At 53.9% G+C, this 20,994-nt stretch overlaps 1 protein-coding gene across 1 annotated transcript; it reads right to left on the bottom strand.

The window, feature by feature from the left end:
* Positions 1-407: 407 nt before the first annotated feature.
* VSIG10L2 (V-set and immunoglobulin domain containing 10 like 2) lies at positions 408-13,445 on the bottom strand. The gene is made up of 12 exons (XM_051848175.3): positions 13,364-13,445; positions 10,887-11,237; positions 10,357-10,632; positions 6,784-7,059; positions 5,996-6,244; positions 5,089-5,349; positions 3,559-3,849; positions 2,180-2,470; positions 1,504-1,626; positions 1,177-1,201; positions 1,019-1,071; positions 408-875 (listed from the first exon to the last, which is right to left on the bottom strand). Exons 1-12 carry the CDS (start codon positions 13,443-13,445, stop codon positions 778-780), a joined length of 2,376 nt encoding a protein of 791 aa, XP_051704135.1. The 3' UTR covers positions 408-777.
* Positions 13,446-20,994: the final 7,549 nt, after the last annotated feature.

The following is a 20,994-nucleotide window of genomic DNA, read 5'->3' as shown; positions in this document are numbered from 1 at the left end:
CGCCGTTCTGTCTCATCTATGTCCCCTGTGGAGGCCGCTCCCAGGCCTGACTCCGCAGTCAGCTGAACAAGGCTTTGTTTGTGCTTCCCCCAGATTTCAGGCGCACGCACATGCTTGGAGCCAGTGAGTCACGCTGGCAGCGATGAGAGTGTGACTTTGGAGCAGCCCTGGTCCGCCACAGCCAGCTGCCCCAGGCCTGGAGGCAGGCAGGGCGGCTGCGCCGTAATCCCCGTGCTCTGGGAACTGCCGGCCCAGGCCTCTGGAGTCCGGGAGCTTGCTAAGCTGCAGCTGAATGCAGGAAACAGCCTGCCACACGTCCCCGCTTCCCACGTGCACGTCCTGGGACCCCACAGTCCACCCGTGCAAGCCGCGATTCAGAGAGCCCTGTGCCAGTGCGAACAGCAGGCATGATTTATTTAGGAATCGCCCTACCCACAGTCCTTCTTGGCAGCAGCTGGCTGTCACCGTCCGTGGCACCAGAGACGGCTGCCAGTCCTGTCATTTTCCCTTGACCTCACACACCCGGCGAGATTTGCTCCAGGTGTGTGTCTGCCTCCTTCCGCCAGCTCTGCCTTCTACACGGGCCGGGGCTTCTCTTGCAACCTAGCCATTTAAGGGCAGCTGGACTGCGCAGTACTTGTAAAGCCCGGGTATTAAGGGAAGAAGGGGTGGTTGATGTCTTAGACACTGTGGTTTTAAGACCCAAGTCTGACAGAAGGGATCTCTCCGCCTCCCATCTGCCCTCGCTGAGCCTGTGTGCACCTTCCTCGGTGGGCCTCATGGTGTTGCTGTCACCGTGATGGTGACATTGACGGGTGCCTCGGTGGATTCTTGTGCAGGATCTGAACTTGGGGTGGTGGCTGCTGCTTCAGTGCCTACAGTATGGGCCGAGAAGAGAGAGGTGCCATGGGGATACCCCAGATTGTTCTCTGAGGACAGGAGACACGGAGCATCATGTATGGAACCCAGCCCTGGGCTCCCTGTACCCGAGTCACCTTCGGGGTGAAATCCTGCTTACCTGCCCGTGCCTCGGTGCCTCCCCTTGAGCCTCTCTGCGGGCCTCTTTGCTCCCTGAGGATGAAGTGGGAGAGTAAAGTGAGTAGCACCTGCACTTCCGGAGCCTTCCTTCCCAATTAAAGCAAAGTCCTGACCCCAGAATGATGGTTACACACTCACATGGGAGCAAGCCACTGACCAAGGCCTGTTGGAATAAAAAGGGTGCAGTTACTCCACCAACCTGTGTGGATCCTAGGAGAAAGACACACACACACACACACACACACACACACACACACACACCGCTTCCTGATGGGCTCTGGACTCCATCTCAGGAGTCCCGAAAGGATGGCCCCAGATGCCCAAGGTTGAGGATTGGGGACCCAGAGGACAGCATCCGACCCTGGGGAGGCAGTCATGATTAAGGAAGAGCCTGGATTCTTTGGATAGGTCTCCACCCAGCCCCCCTGTGGAGCTACGGGCCCCTCCCTGCAGATTCCCACTCACAGGGGAAAGTCTCTGGGTGCCGGGCAGCGTACTGGAACAGCAGTAGACAGGCCACGGTTGCCACCACCACTCCTGTGCCTGCTGCAGCCAGCACGGCAGGATAGGCGCTGAAGGGGGGGTCCGCTGGGAGGGGGAGTGTGGAATCTTGGGTCAGAGCTGCCAATGAGCTCGGGCAGTGGGAGGCGGTGCCCTGCTCAGCCATTCCCTCTGTAGCTCCTGTTGGGGCCCAGAGTCTGGAGGTCATGTCTCCCCCTAAGAAGGGGCTGCTCTGGCTTCCTGATGGTTGGTGTCCCCAGCCAAATCCACTACTTCCAGCCCCGAAGGCAGGAGGTTAGACATCTTGGCAGGTTGGGGCAGAAGGGAAGTGCCCCATAAAGTAAGGAATCCCCAGGGTGGCGAGGTGAGCCCCTGGGAGCCCACCTGCACCCCAGGAAGTGAGACTGAGGCACAGAGTGGGGCTGCTGCTCTTGTTTGGCCACCAGCACCCCATCTCCCCTCCTTCCCTATTTCTTCTGATCCAGGGGGAGAGGAGAGGACTGGGGGGAGGGGGGACAAGGGGGGAGAGAAGGAAGAGCGGGAGGAAGGGGAGGAGGGGAGAGAGGGAGGAGGAGGAGGGAGAACCAAGGCTCAGTTCTCTGGAGCAAGGCCGGTCCCTCCCTGGTGCCAGCACCAGCACCTGGTGTCTTCACCGGGGAGGGCAGCCCAGCCGTGCGGTGGTTCAGAGCCAGGATGCGGAAGGCATAGAGGACTCCGGGGTCCAAGCCTCCCAGCCGCCGGCCCCTGCTCTCAGGCTCGATGTCGCTGGCTGCCGTCTCCCAGGCGGCAGTGCCGGGGATGCTGGCCCTCCGCTGCACCAGGAAGCCCGTCAGGTTCCCGGAGCCCTCCAGCACCCACTGCAGCTGCACCTCTCTGCGGTGCCGTGCGTAGGTCAGGCGGCTGATGGTGACGTTGGGAGGAGCTGGATATCCTGGGGAGACCATGGGGACACGCACAGTAAGTGCATGTGTGCCTTCAGCCCTCGCGGTTGTACACCCTGGCTGGGGCCTGGGGGGAGAGCACTGCTGTGAGCAGATGAGGGTTTGTAGACCTAGGCGGGTCTGGCTGCTCTGTTTCCTCATCTATGAAGTGAAGAAAAGAAGATTGTCGGGTGGCCGGCTCTGTGGTGCAGCGGGTTAAAGCCCTGGCCTGCAGTGCCGGCATCCCATATGGGCGCTGGTTTAAGTCCCGGCTGCTCCTCTTCCGATCCAGCTCTCTGCTATGGTCTGGGAAAGCAGTAGAAGATGGCCCAAGTCCTTGGGCCCCTGCACCAGCATGGGAGACTTGGAAGAAGCTCCTGGCTCCTGGCTTCGGATCGGCACAGCTCTGGCCATTGGGGCCTTCTGGGGAGTGAACCAGCTGATGGAAGACCTCTCTCTCTGTCTCTACCTCTGTCTGTAACGCTTTCAAATAAATAAAATAAAACTTAAAAAGAAGAAGAAGATTGTTGGATGGAACTGCATTTTGTGTACCTGTTTTTTTTTTTGACAGGCAGAGTGGACAGTGAGAGAGAGAGACAGAGAGAAAGGGAGAAAGGTCTTCCTTTTGCTGTTGGTTCACCCTCCAATGGCTGCCTCGGCTGGCGCGCTGCGGCCGGTGCACCGCGCTGATCCGATGGCAAGAGCCAGGTGCTTCTCCTGGTCTCCCATGGGGTGCAGGGCCCAAGGACTTGGGCCATCCTCCACTGGACTCCCTGGCCACAGCAGAGAGCTGGCCTGGAAGAGGGGCAACCGGGACAGAATCCGGTGCCCCAACCGGGACTAGAACCCGGTGTGCCGGCGCCGCAAGGCAGAGGATTAGCCTAGTGAGCCGCGGCGCCGGCCTGTGTGCTTGTTTCCAAGAGTGCATCAGAGTCAGCCTCACAGAGCCGGGGCCTGCCTATGTCCCGGGGAGCTCAAGGGTTCACATTTTGGAGCAGGGAGTTCCTGAGCCTTTTCTGGAAGAAGGCTGACAGCCAAGAAAGAGCTTCTCTGACCTCCCAGCCCTGCTGCCCCCCACCCCACCCCGCCCCTCACTCACTCAGGACCTCCAGCTGCACGCTGCGATGGTGGCTGCCCACAGCGTTGCTGGCCACACATTGGTAGGTCCCCTTGTGGCGTGCTGGGTCAGCATCTTGGATGTGGAGGCGCAGCCAGGCACCCTCAGGGTATAGTGTGAATCCAGACGTGCCCTGTTCCACCTGCCGCAGCTGGGGTCCCAGCCAGAGGAGCTGGGCGGGTGGTGTGCCATGCTGCAGGACACAGGCCAGCATGGCCTCTCCCCCCTCCAACACAGACACGCGGGGCTCAGCCACTGCCAGCTGTGGGGCTTCTGCAGGGACAGAGAGGGGGAGGCTGGAACAAGTGCTGTCTCTGGCTGGTGGGGGACGGCACAGCACCCAGAGGGGAGGGGAGACAGGGGGCTGTTGATTAATCTGCCTGCTTGTCCAAGCTCCCATTCTGTGCTCCTGTCAGTCCGCTCCAGGGTTTGCCGATGCCAACGGTGTTCTTCCAGGGTCCCTGCTGCCCCCACCAGCCTCACTCCTGCACGCAGGGGCCTTGCCTTACTCATCTCTGCATGAATCATGCCCACTCCCAACACCTGGCATGGGCCTCCTTCCCCCTAATGGCCCGCGCCACCTCCTGCAGGCTTGGGGCACAGTGCTGGGTCTGTAGCAGGTGCTCGAGTTTTATGGATTCTTATTAAAGAGCCAGACTCTCAGGTGTCAATGAATCTCCTACCATGGAATTTCCGTTCCTAAGTCTGAGTAATAGGGAAAGAAATACATTGGCTTGAGGACCTCCTTCGGGCCCTGAAATCGTGCTGGTCACAACCTTGGCAGAGCCAGGGATAAAGCATTTGTGAGAGCTGTCGTATGAGATGACGTCTCCATTTGCTTCTCTCACATATTTTACTACAATATTTCACTCCTGTTCCTTGAGTTGTCAGTAAATAGACTGACAAGACCAAATGAAAATATAAGAGGAAGCGGACCAAAAACAAATAGGAGAGAGGTAGAAATCTGACGTGTGAAATATCACCACAAGTCATGCACACAATCAGGCCCCTCCCTTATGCAAATTGATGTAAATGAGGAACCTAATCAGCATCCCACACCATCTAAACCAATACCAGTACTGCCCAACACCACAGCCTCCAGGCACATGCGACTTGGTATGTGGCCGGTCTGTGTTGAAATGTGTGGTAAATAAAAACACCAAGTTTTGGAAGACAGGATAAAAATAAGAATGTTAGATAATTTATCTCATTAATAATTTTTAATTTTTACATATTGAGAATAACAGCATACTGGGTATGTTAGGTTAAAATGTTTCACGTGTTTCTTCTAAATCTTGGCCTGTGGTGGGTTTTCATTACACAACACTGACCTAGACCAAACCCTCCCAGTTTATGGATCAAAATAACTTGAGTTGCTAGGAGGCAAAGAATCAGTCTCTCCCCTGTCTCGCTCAGCTTCCATTCCAGCCCTGCTATCCTCCAGAGCCCCTCATCCTGGCTCCACAGGGCTGCCTCACCTGCAGCCCCAGCCCCCAGCAACCAGCCACTCACCCAGCTGGAGCTGGCAGTAGGGGTCCGGGCTCCTGAGTGGGTGAGTGCCCCGGCAGGTGAACTCCCTGCCGGCTAGATTGTCCTGGGCCTGCAGAAGGTGGATGGCCAGCGAAGAGCTGTTGCTGCCCAGAGGCCGCTGTTGTCCGTCAAGCCAGCCCAGCACGGCAGGGGGCTCACCTCCAGGCCACCTGCAGCTCAGCATGATCAACTGGTCTCCCAGAGAGGCCGTGGTCCAGCAGGTGGGGCTCCAGAGAGGTTCCCCTGGAAAGGGTCGATGGCTCAGCACAGCCCTAGGGGAGGGGGAAGGCTTGCCAAGCCCACTCACCCCACTCCTTCCCTCACTGATTCCTTGAGTCACTCATTCCTCCATCACTGTCACTCCTCTATTCACTCTTTCATCATTCATGGGAGGCTGACCTTGTGCCTGGAACACACGCCAAGCAACCAATTGCTATATAGTTTGATGAGAGCTAGAACATAGATAGAAAGACGGACTCTGGGGGCATTAGGGAAGAGGTCACTGCAGAGATGACGATATTTAAGCTCTCTCCTGGTTGACTGGTGAGAGTTTCCCGGGCAGAGAGCAGGCAGGGCACACTTGGCAGAGAGAATGCTGAAGGCACATTTCACACCAACATGTGCAGGAGGAGCAGAGTGTCTGGTTGATGGAGCCGGCTGATCATAGAGGTTGGGGGACAGTGAGGTGTGCCAGGGCTCCGAGCGCAAGCTGAGCAGGAAAGTGTAGTGTGGATGGAGAAGCTGGGAGGTAGGAGCCAAGAGCTGGGTGCCGCCCACCTCTTTGCTACTTGACATATCTTAGAGCCTGTGGTCTAGACTTCCACCCCAAGCCCCTCTGGCTCTCCCCTGACCCTGACACACTCTCTGGCCATTGTGTGTGAGCACTCACAGAGCGTGATCCTGCAGACGGCCGGCAATGCCAGGGCTGGGTGCTGACCGGTGCAGGTGAAGACGCTACCGTTGGGGAGCTGGGCAGTTGCATGACTCCAGGTGACGTTGCTGGGGGCAGTCGGACCAGTCCCCTGGGGCCCTTCCCACTGCAGCTGGGCCGGCGGAAACCCTCCAGGCCAGGTGCAGGGCAAAGTCACAGCCCTGGGGGAGGGGAGCACGGCACAGGAGGGCTGCCCCTCTGGGGGATCTGGGTAGGAAAGTGTGTGAGGAGGGCTGGGGCAGGCTCCACACCCAGGACCCTTCATCCCTGCCCCCAGGTGGGATCCTGGAGGCCTCGGATGTCAAAGCGTAGGAAAGGAAGGACGAGTGGACGGTGAGAGTAGGGTGGGGGGAGGGAGTCCCTCTGAGGAGCTGGGGAGGAACGGGCTAAGCTGTCAGATTAAGGGGCAGGGATTTAGGGGTGGGCAAGAGTTTGGCATTCTCAAAGAATCCCAGAGCCCCCTATCTCTGTCTCTCCTTTGCCCCTGGTCACCTAGCCTCACGGCCATCCCTCCACCCTCCTCTATGCCTCAGTTCAGTCCCCAGGGCCATGGGAAGAATCGCGGCGGGAGGGGCTGGGAGGGTCAGAGGCTTCCCTCTCTCTTTGCCTTGCCTCGTGTCTCCCTGTGCCCAGCAGCTCCGCTGGAGTCTCCAGGGGCCCCCAGCCCAACTCCCCCTCCACTCTTCCCCGTCTGGTGGGGTCTGCCAGAGCAGAGCGCCATGGCGGTTCCCCACCCACACACTCACAGTAGACGGTGAGCTGGACAGTGGTCTGGGTGCGGGTGTCCAGGTGGCTGTTGTGGGCCAGGCAGGTGTATAGGCCTGTGTGGGTGCGGCTGGCAGTGGCAATGACGTATGTGGGCCCACTGTGGACCTGAGTGTCTTCACGGAGCCACACATAACGACTGGGAGGGTTGGATGCGGCCAGGCAGCTCAGGGTCACCTCCTCCCTCTCACTGGCCCAAAATCCTTCCTCAGTGAGTCCCAGGGGTTCCACGGTGATCACGGGCTTGTCCGGACCATCTGGAAGGCAAGGCAAGGCCCATCACACCTCCCGCCCTCTTTCCTTCCCTCACTTGTATGATCATCTCTGACTCACTCTTCCATCTCACGAGCATGTGGCACACTGGGCACTCAGTGCAGGGGCCACAGGCACAGTGCAGGGCAGCGTGGTCAGGGCCCAGGGAGGTGGACATTCCATGGAGGTGAGCTGTGACTCAGGGCTTCCCTGAGGGATTGCTGGCTTGGGCTGAGGTAGGGATTGCCCGAGAGTTTATGGAGAGAGGTGGTCTCCCTATCGCTTCTTTCAGTTGAGCCTGGAACTGGGACGATGAGCCACCTTAGACCACAGATGGAAGAAGCATCTTGGGTATCAGCCAGCAGCCATCCCCTGGTACTTCCCTGGGTCCCGACCAAGCCCTGCCTTGTGTTCCAAGCTCAGTGTCCCCACCTCTGAAGCACTCCCAGAGCACCAGACGGGACTGGATTCCCTGCCTGCCTTCTGCCTCTTTGCCAAGAACTCCTGCTCAGTGGGCTCCTCCCCAGTTCTCAGTTTACAATTCCCACAAGCTACCACTGTGGAGATAAGACAGGGCACCACGAGTCCTTTCTCCCTAAGACCTCTGGAGAAGTGATGGATATGGGCCACATGTAGCTAAATCCTAAAAAGTAAAAATGACCAAACCCAATGAAGCAAAAAAGAAGGAAGGAAGTGAAAGGAGAAAGAAAGAGAGAGGGAAGGTGGGGGGTGGGGGAGAGAATATGTCATAAACAAAGCTTTCTACCATTTCAGTTATCAACAGTCAACTGAGGTCCAAAATCATTAAATGGAAAATATCTAAAATAAACAGTTCATAGATCTAAATTGCATGCTGTTCTGAGTAGTGGGAAGAAATCTCACGGCAGTTCCCTGTGTGACTTACTGCTTTGTGCAGTGGATCCGTGCTGTGTGTGCCACCTGCCCATCAGTCACTTAGTAGCCATCTGTGTTATCAGATCAACTGTCAAAGTATTGCAATGCTTGTGTTCAAGTAACCCTGATTTAGCTTAATAATGGCCTCAATGTCATTGCTGTTCATTTCTAATGTGCATGGCTTATAGATTAAGCTCTACCATAGGTAGGAAATCTAGGAAAAAGAAGACTAGAGTTTAGTACAATTCATGGTTTCAGGCATCCACTGGGGTGGGTCCTGGGACATACTCCCTGTTGAAAAGGGGGGCACTACTGTAGATTTTATTTGATCAACCATGTTTTCAGGATATTATTATTTCAATAGATAACCAACATTAATGTTAGTGATGAGCTATTTTACATTCTTTTTTTTTTTTTTTTTTTGACAGAGTGGACAGTGAGAGAGAGAGAGACAGAGAGAAAGGTCTTCCTTTGCCGTTGGTTTTTCAGACTGAGTCCTCAAAGTAAATGTGCTGCAAAGGATCTCTGTGAGTGAGACCCCCCTGGAAAGAAGTGGTCATCACTCATAGAATGGCGGATGTCCTAAATAGCACTCTGGCCTCAGAATCAGCCCTAAAGGCACTCGGATCTGGCTGAAAAGCCCATGAGAGTATTTCAGGCATGGAAAGCCAAGACACTCTGGCAAAAAGATCTCTGTGAGTGAGATCCCAGTGGAAAGAACAGGTCTTCAAAGAAGGAGGTACCTTTCTCTGAAGGGAGGAGAGAACCTCCACTTTGACTATGACCTTGTCTAAACAAGATAAGAGTCGGAGAACTCAAGGGGCTTCCATAGCCTTGGAAACTCATGACTGGTGCATAGGGAGATTACTGATGCCATAAACAGGAGTGTCAATTTGTAAAGTCAACAACAGGAGTCACTGTGCACTTACTCCTCATGTAGGATCTCTGTCCTAAATGTGCTGTACATTGAGATTTAATGCTATAACGAGTACTCAAACAGTATATTTCACTCTGTGTTTCTATGTGGGTGCAAACAGTTGAAATCTTTACTTAATGTATACTAAACTGATCTTCTGTAAAAAAAAAAAAAAAGAAATTATCAATTCCCAACTTGACTCTCACTGGGATTAAACATGACAATAGGTCTGATCTGATTTCATCATCATTTAAAAAAAATCATCTATTATTTTTCACTTTATGTTTCTGTGTGGGAGCAAACTGTTGAAATCCTTACTTAATGTATACTAAGCTGATCTTCTGTATATTAAGATAATCGAAAATGAATCTTGATGTGAATGGAAGGGGAGAGGGAGTGGGAAAGGGGAGGGTTGTGGGTGGGAGGGACAGTATGGGGGGGGAAGCCATTGTAATCCATAAGTTGTACTTTGGAAATTTATATTCATTAAATAAAAGATAAAAAAAAAGAAGTGGTCATCAAAGAAGGATGTACTTTTCTCTGAAGGGAGGAGAGAGCTTCCACTTTGCTTATAGCTTTGTCCAAATACCGATGGAGTCTGTGGTCACAAAAGGCTTCCATAGCCTTGGCAGCTCATGGCAAGAGCCTCGGGTGATCACTGACATCATAAATAAGAGTGTTAATTGTTAAATGAACAGAAGTCACTGTGCTCTTACTCCCCATGTAGGATCTCCGTCCTTAATGAGTTGTACTATGAGAATTGACTGCAAAACTTGTTCTCAAACTGTACTTCATATGCTGTGTGTGTGTGTGTGTACGCAAACTGTTGAAATCTTTACTTAGCATAGAGTTGGTCCTCTGTATATAAAGTTAAACTAAAAATGGACCATAATGAAGAATGGGATGGGAGAGAGAGTAGGAGGTAGGACGGGAGTGGGGGTGGGAGGGTAGGTATGGGGGGAAGAACCACTATATTCCTAAAGCCGTACCTATGAAAAATGCATTCATTAAATAAAAGCTTTAAAAAAAAAGTAAGTGTGCTCATCTCAATTTGGATTAGCCACATATCAAGTGCCTGAAGACCTGTGAGTGGCTACGATTTTGGACAACAAACTTGAGCTATTCCAATCTCCATCTCCTCCCCAGGGCTCCTGATTTCTAGCTCTGGCTCTCAGCTTCAGCCTTTGAATGAATTTGCTGTCCTCTTTTCCCAGTGGGATCCCTGTCTCTATCCCCTGGGGTTCAGTTGGTCACTTAGAGCCTCGAGACTCAACCCAAGGGGGAGGCTTTCTGAATCACCTCAAGACCATGAGTAAAATCATGAATAATAATGTACGCACATTTCCCTGGAAGAATGGGCTCTTGACCTTAAAGGGAATAAAAAACTCTGATACTAGACTTGTTTGACACCAATGGGTACGGCACCCTGTGTCTGTCGTCTTGGAGGGCTGGGGAGTTGGGTGTCTGCCCCGATGCCTCCCAGCTTACTCACAGATGACATCCAGGAAGGCTCCAGGACTGCTCAGCCTGTTGACTGTGTTGTGGGCGCTGCACACGAACCAGCCCAGGTGTGTCCGGTTGACGGGGTCCAGCCGGAGAAGTGGCTCCACGACTTCCACCAGGACCTTCCCAGGGCCTCGGGGTGCCTGATGTTGCCAGGTGAAGGTCACAGGCCCTGTCCCCTCCCGCACTGCACAGGTGGCCACCACGGAGGTGCCCTCCACTGGGGATGGGTCACTTAGCCGCACCTGAGGCTTGGAGACAGGCACTGCCAGGGAGGGAGAGAACCTAGGTTTGCCAGTGCAGACGCAGGCCATAGTGGCTGGGGGCTTGTCTGCCCACCCTGCCCGAACAGCCCTTCCTCCCAATCCCAGGTCTCCTCACTCCCTGGGTGGGGGCCACTCCTTAGGACCCAGCCCGGCACATGCAGAGAGAGTGGGAAGCAGCACATGCAGAGAGAAGCAGACATAGCCGGACACAGAGCAGCTGCAGCCCGGCTGCCATCCTGAGTGGGCGCCTCACCCAGCACCGCCAGCGAGAGGTAGGAGTAGGCGGCGTGGAGCTGGCCGTCCGCTGTGTGCAGGGCCTGGCACAGGAAGTGGCCGCGGGCACCCTCCTGGAGCTCCTCCAGCACGAGGCTGCCGTTCCTCAGGCTCACGGAGCCCAGAGCCGAGGCTGCAGCCTCCACCTTGGACACCACTCCGTTGGTGAGAGCCACAGGCTGGGGGACCGGGGAGCCCAGCGGGGTGAAGCTCCAGAGGACCATCACGGGGGTAGGCCCCGGGCCACAGGCCAGCTCCACGGAACTGCCCCGCACTCCCTGGACGGACACGGCCTGCTGTGCAGGGGCTCCGGGGCTCGGCTGGGGCTGACCTGCAGAGAGAGGGGCGTGGAACGTCTGGGCTGCTCTGGGTTTTCCTGCTAACATTGTTAGTTCTCCCATGTGCAGGCGCACCGGCAGGTCCCAGAGACAGCGCAAGCCCTTCCGGAGCCGGTGGGCCGAGGCAGATTCTGAGGGGGCCGGTGGGGTTTCCTGTTTGGAGGCACTGAAGGCGGGGCTGACAGGAAGAGAGGCCAGGGCAGCAGAGGCCCCACTCTTGGAGGGGCATCAGGATATTTGGAAACTCATGGGCCTCACCCAAAACTGCCGAGTCAGAGACCTCTCCTCACCCCCGCGCTGAGGAGGGATCAGGGCCTAGAAATCTGTGTTTTGAAAATTTTAAAAATTGTATTATTTGCAAGGTACATACATACAGAGAGATAAGAGAGAGAGACACAGAGAGAGAGAGAGAGTTCACAGTCCTGCAGTGGCCAGGTCTGGGCCAGGCCAAAGTGAAAGCCAAGAGCTCGATCCATGTTTCCTACGTGGGTGGCAGGAACTTGGCCCATCACCTGCTGCTTCTCAGGGTCTGCAGTAGCAGGAAGTTGGAATCAGGAGCAGAGCCGGGAATTGAATCCAAGTACTCCTCTATGGGACCAGTGTCTTTTTTTTTTTTTTGACAGAGTTAGACAGTGAGAGAGACAGAGACAAAGGTCTTCCTTCCATTGGTTCACCCCCCAAATGGCCACTACAGCTGGAGCTACGCCAATCCAAAGCCAGGAGCCAGGTTCTTCTTCCTGGTCTCCCGTGTGGGTGCAGGGCCCAAGCACTTGGGCCATCCTCCGCTGCCCTCCCAGGCCACAGCAGAGAGCTGGACTGAAAGAGGAGCAACCGGGACTAGAACCCAGTGCCTATATGGGATGCTGGCGCCGCAGGCAGAGGATTAACCAAGTGAGCCACGGCGCCAGCCCAACCAGTATCTTAACCATGAGACTAAATGCCTGCCCCAAATCTGTATTTGTAACAAGTGCCCCAGGGTCAGTCTATTCATCAGCCCAGTGAGATCTACCCGGCCACCGGCATTTCAGGATCTGGAGGACCCTGCATGGGGGTTCCAGGAGGATTTTGGAGTCAGAGCCCCGTTGCTCCAGACTCGTTCCAGCAAGAAACAGCCGCAGACTGCACCAGCCCAGCCAGTACTCACTCATTTGTCAGCCAGCCACAGAGTGCCAGGGTGCAGGGTCGCAGGGGCAAGGGCACTGTCCCATCCCTGCTCTCCATCTTTCAGGGTTCAGATATTAAAGTCCCCATGGAGTCCGTCACCGAATAGGTAGGTACTCCTTCTGCTCAACCCAGGCTCAGCCCGGGTCCCACATTCCCTGGCTGGCTCTGAGTGGCCAGAGTGGACCTGCACACCAGGAAGTGGCGAGAGCCTCAGCACAGTTGCATGAAAATAAGCGCCTGAAAAGACAGCCCAGACACATGAGTGATTCACACCAGCTTCCCTTTCCCAAATGCCACCTTTGTGCAGGCCCCCTCCCGTGCTGGACCTACTGGCCTTCATCCTAACAACCCCGTGAGGTCGTGAACAATGTCCCACGAGACTGAGAAACCAAGTCCCTTTGCCCAAAACCACACAGGAGTGGAGCTGGGATTGGAGCCCTGTCCACCTCTCAGGCTGAGCCGTTCCTTCTGCCAGTAGCTGCTCCAGAGAGAGAAGACACTCCTGGAGTTGGTGGGAAGAGATCAAAGGCAAAATTCGCGTGTTCCATTGCTCCAGAAGAAAATTAACACCAAAACCAATTCTTTCCAACCCCACAGACTCTGCTGTGGCCCCACCTGGAAAATTGAGAAGGTCTCCCAACCGTTCTCAGTCCCTCGAAACCAGGGAACTTCCTGCAGCCCAGATCTGATTGTGTCACTGCTAAGCTTTCGAGCTGGCGATGGCCCTCGGGATCACCCTGGCTTCTTAACGTACCGCACGGCGCTGTCACTCACTGGGCGCACCGTGGTCTCTCGGAGTATGCTAGTAAACCTCTAGCAGACGAGTGACGTGAAGAGACTTCCCTGAATGGCTGTGCAGGTGCACAGGGAGGATTCTCCAAGGAAGAAACGGGAGAAAAGCTGGGGTGTGAGTAAAGGATGGGCCACCTGGTGCGGGGTTCCAATTCTCACTCACCCGAGGCCCCCGGATGCAGGAGGCAGAGGTACATCAGCAGCACGAGGCTGGACGATCTGTGCCTGGCCCTCTGGCCCACCATGTCCCCATCTCTTGGGCAGCTGCCCACCTGAGGCTCCCGCCTGACTCCCAGGCCCCCTTCTCCCCAGCCTTGGGGGCAAGGGGGTCTGGCTCAGGTTGCCAACCTCAGCCCTTCGGATACCTTTACCCCTGGTCTCCTGTTACTCTCCCTGCCCCAGTTACTGGTGAATTATTTACCGGGTGATTCACTCTATCCATAATGCAAAACTGATGAGGAGCAGGGCTGAGACTGGGAGCTCCCTGTGCTGTCACTTGAGTGATCTTGTAGATGAGAAAGCCATTGGACAAAGAGGCCTCTAACATGATCAAGCCAGCCACCTCCCCAGCAGAGGAGTGCTGGCTACAGGGGTCTGTGGTTCCAACATACCTTTCAATGCCCTTTGCCCCCTTCTTGTGTTGGCCTCACATTTTTTGGGATGAAGCAGAACAAATGACAAAATGCAAGTTAGCATATGGAGGCCCTGTGGGTGCTGGTAATACTCTATTTCTTGACTTGAATAAGGATTGCAGTACATTTATTTCTGTATGCACTTTACACATATTTGATATAATCTGCACATACATACATGTTTGATATAATTCATCACATACATACACACATACATGTATATGGTGCCCAGCAGGTAGTTGGCACACTGCAGGGTCCTATGTAGGTTTGTCTGACTCCTGGAGCTGGAATGAAGCCCAGTTTTCCTGCCTTCCAGGGTGCTCTGATGCTTGCTACCCACCCAGCCCCACCTCCTCTCTCTGCCCCGCCTTCTCTCAGCATATCCTGCTGCTCTAGCTGACTTTGAGTGACAGCCTGAGATGGGGTCAGATTTTTCCATCCTCTGGTGTCAGGGTTAGGGGAGGGGAAGGTGAACTGGACCCCACTGAGAAGGGGGATCTGATGTCTGGTGTCAAGTTCATCCCGGCTCAACCAAGACAGGACCAGTCAGAGCCGGATGCCAGGAAGACTCCTGGACTGGGGAGGCACTCTGGCCCTCTGGCCTCTCACCTGCCCCAGGACAGTGGCTGTATGGGCAGACTCTGCCCCACCCTTGTCCAGTCTACGGCTAGGACCCCACCTCCCCACCCCCTCTTCCCTTCCCAGAGTCTTGAGTTCTGTTCCCTCCTAATTCAGCTATGGAGCAGATGGCCCATGGCTCCTGAGAGCCAGGCTCCCATGGTAGTGGGGTGGACGGGTTTGCCTGACTCTGTAGTCATATGCACTGTGCATCCCTATCCCCACCCTGCCTAACTGGGAATGTCTTCAGAAGTCCATTAGATGTTCCTGTGGGGGCTAAGAGTAGGACCTGACACCTGGGTCCCCCTCAATCAAGGTGGGCTGCAGTCCTTGTCTGGGGGGCACACAGTGAGAACTCAGGCAGCAGGAATTGGAGAAGCGTGGAAGGAGGCCCTGGCCTTCAGCAAGGGTTTGCCTTGCCCAGAAGTTAAGTCTCTGTGGCCTGTGGAGGGAATTAGGCCCTCCTGCCAGGACATGCTGCTGTAGAGCTGCCCTGGGCCTGCATCCTCTGTCTACGAGGCTGGCGATGAGCGTGCTGAGCCACTCCATGTCCCACGAGCAGTAGTGCTCTGGCTGGAACCAGTGCCCTCCACCAGGCGGGGGACAGCAGCAAGACAGATGGGGGTGAACTCACCTCTTCTTGTCTTGCCCTCACACTGCTGCCTTTTTGAGCCAACCTGCCTCCCCTCCTTCGTGCTGTGGGTTTTAACACAGCCTCCAGCCTGTTGTAACCATTTTGAATCCCAATCCTGAAGGCCCAGGGTTTCGGAGAAGCAGGCTGCGGCAGGGTAGAAACAGCTGGGCTGGAATGGAAGCAGCAGCTGCTCCTGCAAATCCACGGCCTTTGCGTGTGTGCCTTGCCAGAGGCCAGGCCTGGGGCCTAGGGGACCCCAGCAGGCGACGAGCTGTGGCCAGAGAGGATGGGTCAGAGGCTCTGCAGTTTCCCCGCTGTGTTCCTGGCTGGGTTTAGAGGGAGGAGGCAAGAGGGAGGGACAGAGGACCGGCAGTACTCACCACTCAGTCACTTTGTAAATTGCACCTTGGAGACCAGAGAGGAAATGAAGGAGGCCCTGGATGGAAAGGCTGAGAGAGGGACAGGAACAGAGCAGGAGAGCAAGGAAGGGGAGGAAGACAGACTCGCCTCCTATCGCTTTCCCGTTCCCACAGCCCCTTCACAACCAGCCCTTCCTGGGCAGCTTCGACAATGCATGCTGTTTCTCTGGGCCTCTGTTTCTTGATTGCTCATGGCAGTGTTAGGAGCTGGGTGCACGAGCAAGAGAGTATAAACCAGTGGGCAGAGCTTGTGGTGCGGCAGTGTTGACTGGAGATCACAGCGGGGTTCAGTTCCCGGCTCTGTTGCCCACCAGCTGAGGGACGTTGAGGAAGCTGCTAACTTACCCTAAGTCTTAGATTTTCCTCCATAAAATGGGGCTAATTGTTTATTAAACAGTATTTTAAAAAATCATTGTTACTTTTGCTATGCGTGAGAAGTTTTGTGATTGTGTAAGACAATGTTCCTGTTTTTTAAATGAATACTAAAATATTCAGGGATGACGGTGATGCTGTCTTTAGTTTACCTTAGAACACTTCTATCAACATAGAACCGGAGCTGCTTCAGCCGGCCTCTCATCCTACATCGTCAGGGGCATTTTCCCACCGCAGGAGCAGTACCTGCTCCACATCACAGTTAACGTTTCCCTAATCTCTTTCTTTCTTTTTTTTTTTTTTTTAACAGGCAGAGTAGACAGTGAGAGAGACAGAGAGAAAGGTCTTCCTTTGCCGTTGGTTCACCCTCTAATGGACGCTGTGGCCGGTGTACCACGCTGATCCGAAGGCAGGAGCCAGGTGCTTTTCCTGGTCTCCCCTGTGGGTGCAGGGCCCAAGCACCTGGGCCATCCTGCACTGCACTCCTGGGCCACAGCAGAGAGCTGGCCTGGAAGAGGGGCAACCAGGACAGAATCCGGCGCCCCGACCAGGGCTAGAACCCGGTGTGCCGGCGCCACAGGCGGAGGATTAGCCTAGTGAGCCGCGGTGCCGGCCACGTTTTCCTAATTTCATGAAAGCTAGAATTCACTGAGCAGTTGTGAGAGGTGTGTTGGTGGCATGGGGGAGAAGAGGCAAGCAGAGTGCCTTCAGGGGGCAGTTGGTGCGGGCAGGAAGAGATGTCCCTGAGTTTGGGAGTAGGGCAGAGGTCACGGGGTCCCTAGGAAAGGACCAGTCTTGAGGGGATGGGCCATGTGGGGAGCTGTCGTCAGCCTCTCAGAACCCTGAAGACTCGGACAATGAGGTCAGCATCTGTGATGGGCCCGAGGTCAGGGGCCTTTCTCTGTGGGACCCCATAAGTGTCATACTCCATTGTGTGCTGTTGTAACAGAAGAGTTGAGAACGGGTAGCTTAGACAGAACAGAAGTTTATCTCCACAGTTGTGGATTCTGGGAAGTCCAGGATGACTTTGATGTAGGAATGGAAGTAGCATTATCAAGGAGGAGCTAACACTTAACAGTATCACTCTTCTGCAGCCCTGAATTGTCCATGGCACAACAGCCTTGGCTTGTTGGCATGGCTGCGGTGGCCTGGATGATAGCCACGCTTGCGCCACCCAAAACCCCCTTCTGTGCATTGGCCAAACCTCCTTTTGTGCACCACCCAAATCACTAACTTCACCTCCCATGTGGTGGAAATCGAAAGTTCCACGGTGCTGCAAACTTAGAACCGGCCCCAGCTGGAAACACCCAATACAGCTGCATGCAGTGTCCCCATGATGACCTTTAAGTCGCTATAATAAAATCACTACGGCCAACACTCCCAGTCCCATGATGCACCCTGACACCTCCAAGATTTCCAAGAAAGGCCGTGGAAATGGGCAGTACTTAAGCCCCACCCCAAACTCCATCCCCTTAAACATTAAGTCCTACCCCATATGCCACCCCTTATGCCCACAGATTGTAGATAAAGAAGGTCCCAGTCTTTGTTGATTGCAGCTCTCTCTCCCAAGTTTGCCTATAGTCCTTCTTGATTGTATTTTTGCTTTGCAGGTAAATAAACCTTGTTTTTTGTATGTCTCTATTTATGTTCCTTGAATTCCTTCTCAGGAAGAGAGAAGAACCTGGACCAAGCCTAGCCAAGGGTCAGGCCACAATGACTTTAGGTTTGATGTCTACTTCCAAGGTGGAACCTGGACACTGCATCTTTACAGGATGAGAGATGGCAAGGCAAAGAGAGAGTGAACTCCCTCCGTCAGGCCTTTTTATAAGGGCATCTAATCCCACTTATGAGGAAGGAGCCCTCAGGAATATCTCCTCTTACTATCACATTGGCAACACAAGAATTTTGGAGGGGACACATTCAAACCATGGTCATAAACTACCTGGATTCTGGTGGGATCTGGCAGATGCAGGAGCCCCAGCAATGGAGTCTACCCTGTTTGTTACTTTTTAAAAAAGATTTATTTATTTGAAAGCCAGAGCCATACAGAGAGAGGAGAGGCAGTGAGAGAGAGAGAGAGGGAGAGAGGTCTTCCATCTGCTGGTTCACTCCCCAGATGGCTACAATGGCCAGAGCCATGCTGAACCGAAGCCAGGAGCCAGGAGCCAGGAGCCAGGAGCCTCCTCTGGGTCTCCCACGTGGGTGCAAGGGCCCAAGGACTTGGGCCATCCTCCACTGCCCTCCCAGGCCATAGCAGAGAGCTGTACAGGAAGTGGAGCAGCCAGGACTCGAACTGGCGCCCACATAGGACGCTGGCGCTTCAGGCCAGGGCATCAACCCGCTGTGCCACAGTGCCGGCCCCTGTTCTATTTGTTTTGAAGGAAAGAAAGGAATGGATATCTTTGCACACCTAAGTTTGTGAAGTAAAACTGACACCCGCTACACTACTGCTGTTATTATAAACAGTGTTGCTATTATTACCAAGGAAACTGGAGTGCAGGCCAAGACACTAGGTGTGTGTTGGATGCTGCTTCCCATGAGCAAAATTCTCAGCATGGCCGAGTTTCCTTCCCTGAGTCAGGGCTCCTGGCTCTCCAGCTCCCAGGATCTACCCTGGCGGGCGATGAGGCTCCTACCAAACCTGAAGTGACAGTGCAGGGACAGTTTTCTGTGGTTGAAGGCCTGGTTGGAGTCTTGGCTGGATCCGATGGGTGACTGTCTGGAGAGAGCAGACGGGGCACCCTGCCAGGCTGGCCCTTAGCCTTTGAGAATGGGCCAGGTGTTTGAGGCCAGGGAAGCCTCCATTCTCTCCACTTTCAGGCTGCTTGGCTTCTCCTCCCGTCTCCCACAGCCCCTGCCCCAGCCTGGCCAGATCCTCCAAGTTCCCTGGCTGGGGTGCTGGACGGAGCAGGGAGTTTCCAGACTGTCTCTGCAGAGCTCCAGGGGGAGGCCTGGCAAATGGAAATTGTTAGCTGTCTCCTTGGCGACCCACAGCCAAATAATTCTGGGAATGGGGGAGGAAAGGGAGCTCTCTTCGGGGCTGGTGGCCAAGGGAGGCAGCCCTTGGCCCCAAGAAAACTTCCATTCCTCATTACCTTTGTCAACTGGGGTCCATCAGGAGACAGAAACCACGGCAGTTAGTTGAAAAGAAAATTTAACAGGAAGACTTGATCATTATGAGAATACTTGAAAAAGTCACTTGAAAATAGAATTAAAAGATTTCTTTGGATGCAAAAATTTTTTAAATTCTTGGATAGTTTTTTTTTTTGTAGTATATGCATTTCCCACAAACTTTTGGATGCCACCACATAGGTATAAAGGTGCTGCTTAAGTGAGGAGGGGGTGACAAGAGAGCTCTCCAGAGGCCATGACTGTGGGAGCAGCCCCCACTCCTGGGGCTAGGAACCATAGGCAGGGTTTTGGGGGAATGAGGAGACCCAGACCTCTGAGGAAGGGGCTCTTGGCAGCAAGGGCTGTGGTCCCTCCGGCAGGTTGCAGGGATGGGGCAGAGGCTGAAGCTGCAAGTGTTGGAAAAGCTGCCAGGTGTGTTCAGCCGCTGCACAGGATGGGGTGCTGCTGGGGCGGGTGCAGTCTGGGTGCTGCTTGCGGGGAACACACACACACACACACACACACACACACGGGAAGAATGCCCAACCTGCCTTTGTGGCCTTAGCTTCCCTCTAGTGGCTCCTGTTGGCTGACTCCAACAGGGAGCAGCTGGCAGAGCAGAAACGGGGTTCGCAGGGGGCGCTTGAGCCCAGCACTACAAAGTTGCATACTGTATGGGGGATACAGGAGGTCCAGAACTGAGACATAAGAACTGTGAAATACTGGTCATGGCAGGGCCAGAAGTTCTGGCCTCCAGGAAGGACGATGCTGAGTGCATAGGTGCTCACCTATCGTCACTGCCTGCCTTCTGCCTTGCTGACACCTGGAAAGGCGCATGGGCAGACATGGGGCAGGCCCTCGCCTCCCCTTCTTAGCCTTACTCGGGCTTGTTGTGAAGAGTTGTTGACATTCACAGGCTCCGATAACCGGAGGGAGTTTTTCTAATATCAATGATGAAAACAACAGTAAAGAAATATTGAGATAAGAGAGGCCTTAGGGAAACTATAAAACCAGGCAGGCATTTGGCTTAGCTGTTAACATGCTGGCTGGGATGCCTGCCTCTCATAGCAGAGTGCCTGGGTTCGAGTCCTGGTTACACTCCCAATTGCAGCTTCCTGCTAATGTGCACCCTGGGAGGCACCAGTAATGGTTCCAGCTTTTGGGTCCTTGCCATCCACGTGGGAGATCTGGACTGTGTCCCTGGCTCCCGGCTTCACTCTGTCTCAGCCTCCACTGTTGCGGGCATTTGGGGAGTGAACTGGAGGATGGGAGCACACGTTCTTTCACTCTCTGTGCCTCTCAAATTAAAAAAAAAAAAAAAAAAACCTGTGGTCAAATCCTACAAAATAAAAGACAAGATAAATAGACCCACGGGACAGAACGAGAACATATGCCAGTACATGTGGATTAGAGTACAATAAAGATGGTATTCTAAACCAGTGGGTTCAGACCACAGCTTATTTAATAATTTGTGTAGGCACAGTTGGCCTATGTCTGAATGGGAAAAAAATAAGGGTAATCTTTCTACTTCAGAAATTACTAAAACTAAGTCTCAAATAGATGAAAACTTTAAAGGTAACTTCTAAAACAATTTCATAGGAAAATATTAGAATATTTATACAACCTAGAATTTGAAGAGATTTTTCTAAACAAAATAGAAAATCAAGAAGCTGTAGAGGAAAATATAGACATAGGATGTTTACATTTCACCAAGTCAAAATATACCAAATATAAAGCCAAATTACAGACTTGAGAAATATATATCATCAATAAAAACTTAATAATGGTAATGTACAAATAAGTCTTATACACCAATAAAAAACAGAAATTAACCTAACAGAAAAATGGGCATGGGATGGGCATTTGGCGCAGAGATTAAGATGTTGCTTAGGATACCCGTACCTCATATCACAGTGCCTGGGTTCATGTCCTGGCTCCCCTTCTGATTCCAGCTTCCTGCTAACGTGCACCCTGGGAGGCAGCAGGTGACAGCTTAAGTATTTGGGTT

The sequence above is a fragment of the Oryctolagus cuniculus genome, chromosome 1 (assembly GCF_051225735.1).
Source record: "Oryctolagus cuniculus isolate XC-2025 breed Fujian yellow rabbit chromosome 1, ASM5122573v1, whole genome shotgun sequence".
In the NCBI taxonomy this organism is placed as follows: domain Eukaryota; kingdom Metazoa; phylum Chordata; class Mammalia; order Lagomorpha; family Leporidae; genus Oryctolagus; species Oryctolagus cuniculus.
This window is presented reverse-complemented; position numbering and strand designations above follow the sequence as displayed.